This window comes from Nanorana parkeri, unplaced genomic scaffold (assembly GCF_000935625.1).
Source record: "Nanorana parkeri isolate BGI_ZX_2015 unplaced genomic scaffold, ASM93562v1 scaffold719, whole genome shotgun sequence".
NCBI classification, from domain to species: domain Eukaryota; kingdom Metazoa; phylum Chordata; class Amphibia; order Anura; family Dicroglossidae; genus Nanorana; species Nanorana parkeri.
Genome location: NW_017306987.1, coordinates 57,971 through 63,665, shown reverse-complemented (window position 1 = coordinate 63,665; position 5,695 = coordinate 57,971). Strand labels below are relative to the sequence as shown.

Here is a 5,695-nt window from a genome sequence, read left to right as displayed (position 1 = left end):
CTTCGGGACGCAGAAGCGATCTGGCGACAGGTAAGTCGCCAGGATCGCTTCTGTTGTAAAGCCGACAGTCGGCTCTACAAGTTTAAACAGAGTCCCGGCGGCAAAAGTCACCGGGAGTCTGTTTAAACAGCCCCGATGCTGGCGACGTACACTGTACGTCGTCAGTCACGAAGGGGTTAATTATGGTGCAACTGAAGCCAAATCTTTTTTACTTTAGTTTTGGATAGAGTGGAGAGGGGTTAGAACACCTGCCATGCTTTTATTGCTGTCTATGTCCCTATTATGGGGATTCACCCTCTCTATTTGTCCTGGTGTCAGTTATCACTGAAAGTGAAAGAAAATCCCAGATGTTGGGTTGTCATCAGAACAGGATTAGATGGGAAATATTCCAATGGGGACACTAGTTTTGATGACCCTGCTGACCGCCAGGATTTCCTTCAATTTGGAGGGATTTCCTCTAACTTCCTATTGTGGCTATCAGGCAGGAAGTGAAGGGAAATCTCCCCAATTGAACACAGATGGCAAACAACAAAGTAACAGGGGTTATAAACCTCCCTTACTCTACTCAAAACTACAAAAGAAAGGTTTTGGCTGGAAAAGGTGAAAAGGACCAGATTCTAGCTTAAGCATTTCACTCGGGTATTTTGCCTTGTGATGAATTATTTTTAAGATGGTAGCCACTTTTAAGGGCCCATTCACACTAGTGCAATGCGTTAATCGTACAGTTCAGAGTCCTTAACGCACCTGCCATGGTTTAAAGGTGCGGGAGATGTGCTGCGTAGCCATTCATTCGAAATGCACCCAAATGCACTTCCCAACTGCAATGTGATTGAGTGCACCACAATGCGCAGTACCGTAATATCGTGCAGTGTGATTAAAAAAGTAGTGCATGCGATACTGCGCATTGCCGCTGAGAGGTGCGTTTGGGGTGCCATTCAAATGAATGGCAACCCAATGCACCTCCTGCACTGTTAATGCATGGTAGGTGCATGGGGCATTATGGTGGTTTTATTGCACAGAACCATGTGATTAACGTATCGCACTAGTGTGAATGGGCCCTTAATGTGGCTACCAGCTTAAAAAGAATTCATCACAAGGCAAAATACCTGAGTGAGATGCTTCAGATAGAATCTGGTCCTTTTCACCTTTTCCAGCTTCCCACTGTTCTGGAAAGTCTGTTGTTTACACACCTCAATAGATCAAGCTAAAATCTAAACACAAATGGATACCTGATCATCAGTGACTCCTCTCTCATTTGACAGCTAAGCCTGAAGTTTCAATCAGATAAAATATATTTATTTTGTGTAACAAAAAGCGGGCAGTTTGGATCTTTGAACAACCCATAGTACACTTGAACCCTTTCTCTTATACTAAATGTTAATATGAAGATTGTATATACTGTTGATAATAGAACAAGGTATAAAATACAGTTTAAGAAGTTACAAACATAAAAAACTAAAAATTAACCTTTGCAGGTCATGTGGAATGCAATCCATATGTCAGGTGCTTGTCCTGATCGGCTCAAAGCAGTTGCTTAGTAAAGGAGCCACAAAAGGCATATTAAACATCGACGGACAAAAACGCAAAGACTCTGGGGAATAAGTAAAAGAATCGGGTATACAGCTCAACAAGCATTGGACAATATCAAATGTGAAAAACTGTTTACATATCAATATTATAACATACCAATATATCAATATGGGAGTCATATTGCTAGACCTGTTAAAAGAGCAAACTACTTAGTAAAAATAAATAAAATGTTTCCCGTAGCATGCACTCAAACTGTTCAAAGGCAGATCATGTGACACCGAGGTATACTGAACATGTCCGTGGAGCAATCCTTATATCCTCCAATCACAGGTTAGCTCTGGCTTTAGCAGTGCACCTGTTAGTATAGTTTGTATCACATCAAATGTTTTGGGATTATGCTTAACTGACAGTTCTGTCATTTCTAGCTAGGGAAGGTTTATGGCGTGGAGTCATACGTCTTGTCGCCAGCAGAGACTAAGGACTTGTACCCGCTCATGAATGTGGACGATCTCTACGGCACCCTGTATGTTCCAAAAGATGGGACCATGGACCCAGCGGGCACCTGTACCACCCTGGCCAGAGCATCCACGGCTAGAGGCGCACAGGTAAGAGGTTACATTATGCTGTTCAAGAAAGGACAGCAGCGTCTGGAAGACTAGAGCAGTAGTTATTAACACTGAGACATCTAGTATGTGAGAGGCTGTGTGAGTTAAATTAGGGATTTAAGTATTGGTCTGCACAAGGAGCTGCTTCTCTCATGAGGCTAGCCTCCTACTGGTAATTTTAAAAAAGGGTTTTAACACTGAACTCCAGGCAAACCACTAAATACACAGAAGGGATACATATAAGGGAGCTGTTTTGCCAGACAGATTATTTGTATTTCTGTCCATCCAGTCCTGAGATTTAGAAAGCCTTGACAGACAGCACAGCCAGGTGGATGACAACACTTATGGTTAAAAAATACAGTTGTGTCCTTTCTCCACCCACAACTTGCTGACTGAACAGTAGAAGAGCAGCAGCATACTGACAAGGTCATGTCCGTGCTCTCTCCTCCTAACACACCCATTCTGTTCCTCTCTTCCCCTCTCCTAATCTAAGTGCTGCTGTACAGAACTACAGGAGTCTGATACCAAGTCAAATTCATGGAACTTACCCTGCTTGTATTTAAAATAGATTTAATTATTTTTTTTAATGAATACAGAGCTGCATTAATTGTAATATTTTCTATTCTCCTGGAGTTCAGCTTAAAGGTGATTTAAAAAAACATTCCACTATGGAATATCTTCAGTTTAATTCAAGCCACACTTTTTTGTTTTATTTCACATTATTGTAGTTTCTTTTGCCCCTAACAAACAAAACACATTTTGTAGCCCTGGCAGGGGGATACTGTGACAATCTACTTTCTTAGGTCATTGAAAATTGTCCGGTGACTGGAATACAAGTAAAAACAGATGATTCCGGTGTAAGAAGGGTTGCGGCGGTGGAGACGGAGTACGGCACAGTGCAGACACCCTGTGTGGTGAATTGTGCAGGTACTGGAACTTCCATAAAGAAAAAAACAGTTGTAAGTTTGTTTCCTTACAGCTGCCCACACTTGTCACAATCTGATTGTATGATCTACCAAGTTTAGAATGGATTGTGCAGAATTCTACGTGTGTGGTCATACCTAAGATCCAGTTCAATGTATTCATAAACTGCAATAGGGGTTTATATGAAAAAGTGATTGAATTAGCTGGGCATGATTTTCATTCACCCCAACCAGATCTGTGACCGCATACTTTATAATCTCTTGTTTTAGTCAGTTGTTTCAGCCTTTATCCAGTACACATTCTGCAGTGATAAGTCTTTAGTCTTTGTTTCTATCAGCTGACATTCTGCAGTCGTCTACAGAAGCATTCCTCCGTATAAATCATAAACGGTCTCGGCTCTATGACGGTTCAAGTTTATGCATAGCCTAAGCTTTTTCTTTTTTACTTTTGGCTAGAGTATGGAAGGGTTAAACTCCATATCAGGTTAATTTTCGCTGTGTGTGTGTACCATTGTGGAAATTCCCATTACTTCCTGTCCCAGAGGTGTAGCAGTTAGAGGAGATCATCCAAAATGAGGGAAATTCTCCACCTAGACAGTTGTTATATGAACAGGTGTCACCATTGAAAGCCTTCACCTCACCTGGTGACAACTGTAAAATTTGAGATTTCCCTTCACTTTTTGTCTCTGTGAAATTAGTTACCAGTGTGATGGATGGGCCTGGTCTGAACCCACTGTACATCAATCGCCCGTATTGTGTCGATACCACTCTCAACCTCACCCTGCAACTGTTTCCCAGTTTGCGGGACAACAATCTCAGGCCAGCAGACTGAGAGCAATCGTCACTAGGGTTGGTTAACTCGGCAGTTAACCCTTTACACACCTAAGTTATCGCTGCCACCACATGTTTCACGGAACACGAACTGATCTCAGCAAGAACTGTGACACTTCCTACAACTTAAGGTTTCACTACGCAGTAGCACTCTTCACAGAGGCAAGGATACTTTAAGTTCTTATGTAGAGCGTAGAGATATGCTTAACAATTTTTAAGATCTTCCTTTAATAAAGGAAATGGCGCAGAAAAATATACAGAAAAAGATATTCATAAAGAGAGACAAATATATAACAACAGTAAAATAAAAAGGAATAAAAAGAGAGTAGTTAACAGCCCAGGGTCTAGGAGTTCTGACAGTCCAGTTCACTAAATAAAATATGGGTCTGAAAGGCTCTTCTCCAGGCAGGGCTTGCACAGATTCTTTTCTGATGTTAAAGGGGCACTCTCTTTGGAGCTTTGGTGTTACTAGCTTCTTGATGTTGCGAAGGTCCCTTCTTCATGATGTTAAAACAAGAGCCTCCCTAGCTGTCTCTGCAGCCTTATTTTGTCAGCCCTCTAGGGGGTGGCAAAGAGCCGGCCCATAAGGCAGGGCTGTGGAGAGGGAGCAGGAGGGCTAAGTCTTTACGATGTCCTTCTCCTCCTCCCAAATTGTCAACTTTCATATCTAAGATTTTAGTGAAATATTGATGCACAATACTGTCTGACAACCCCTAAACTATTATGTGTCATGAAAGTAGCTTTACATTAAGGCCAAACTTGCCATATATATGAATTATGTTTGGTCCACGAGGATTAATGGGGCTTGTCAAGCCTCTGACCATCATAACATGTCCATGCTTGGTTATGTATGGCTTTGTGTTGACGAGACACAGCTATTTGTGCCATTAATTTTACAATATCACTCTCCAATTCCAAGTTATAAAATTGCGGTGATAATGTAACATTTGGTTAATGGCTTAGGGTGAATACAAGGTCACCGGGGTAATTATCCTTATTAGGCCCTCTTGTGTTTCCCTTTCTGAGAACTTTTCAGAAATAGCCACAGGTTGAGGGAAACGCATCATTATTATTGTTATTATTAATAATCCTTTTATATCTTCTAGGGGTCTGGGCCAGAAGCCTTGGACACATGGCCGGAGTGAACGTCCCCCTGGTTGCTATGCACCATGCCTACGTAGTGACAGAGAGGATAGAGGGAATACAGGTCTTGCACGCACTTTATTTGTGTCCTCTCGTCCTAGTTTTGCCTCCTGTGAGAAATATGAGTTGTCATCATGTCAACACGCCAGCAAATACACTGCTCATTTATGTTAAAATATGACCAGAGACGCACTTTTAATTAGGACAATACATTATTGCTTGGCCATTTGTCATCACCCACAAGGCACTTGAGGCAAAGTGGTAGCCATGCTTTCAGAATTATAGAGGGCAGGCAGAAGACAGACAGACAGACATACAGGAAAATGTCCCACATGGAAGGACAGAGTAAAGAAAAGAGTGAAATTAAAGCCTAACACCAACCACAATTTTTTTTTTCCATTGTGTATGGAGTCAGGAAACCCTGTCAGGTTTTTATAGCTGCCTGTGTCCCTACTGGAAAGATCTGCCATCACTTCCTGTCCTGGCTTAGTGTCACCAGAATGAAGAGTGATGCAATGTCTCTCTTATGGGGACAGAAACAAGTACAGATGTAGATTAATTTAATAGATTGAGGAGGTGCTGGCGTATCTGTCAGGTTTTTATTGCTCTACCACATTTTTTGACCTGGTGTCACAGAACAGGAAGTGAGGGAACATCACCTAT

General features: G+C 41.8%; 1 protein-coding gene across 1 annotated transcript in view; it reads left to right on the top strand.

The window, feature by feature from the left end:
* The window catches only part of LOC108793117 (sarcosine dehydrogenase, mitochondrial-like), a 74,688-nt gene that overhangs the window by 11,816 nt on the left and 57,177 nt on the right, over window positions 1–5,695 (top strand). The window contains exons 4-6 of the mRNA XM_018564071.1: window positions 1,956–2,135; window positions 2,939–3,062; window positions 4,996–5,096. Coding sequence (XP_018419573.1) covers window positions 1,956–2,135; window positions 2,939–3,062; window positions 4,996–5,096 — 405 coding nt within the window. The remainder of the gene's footprint in view (window positions 1–1,955; window positions 2,136–2,938; window positions 3,063–4,995; window positions 5,097–5,695) is intronic.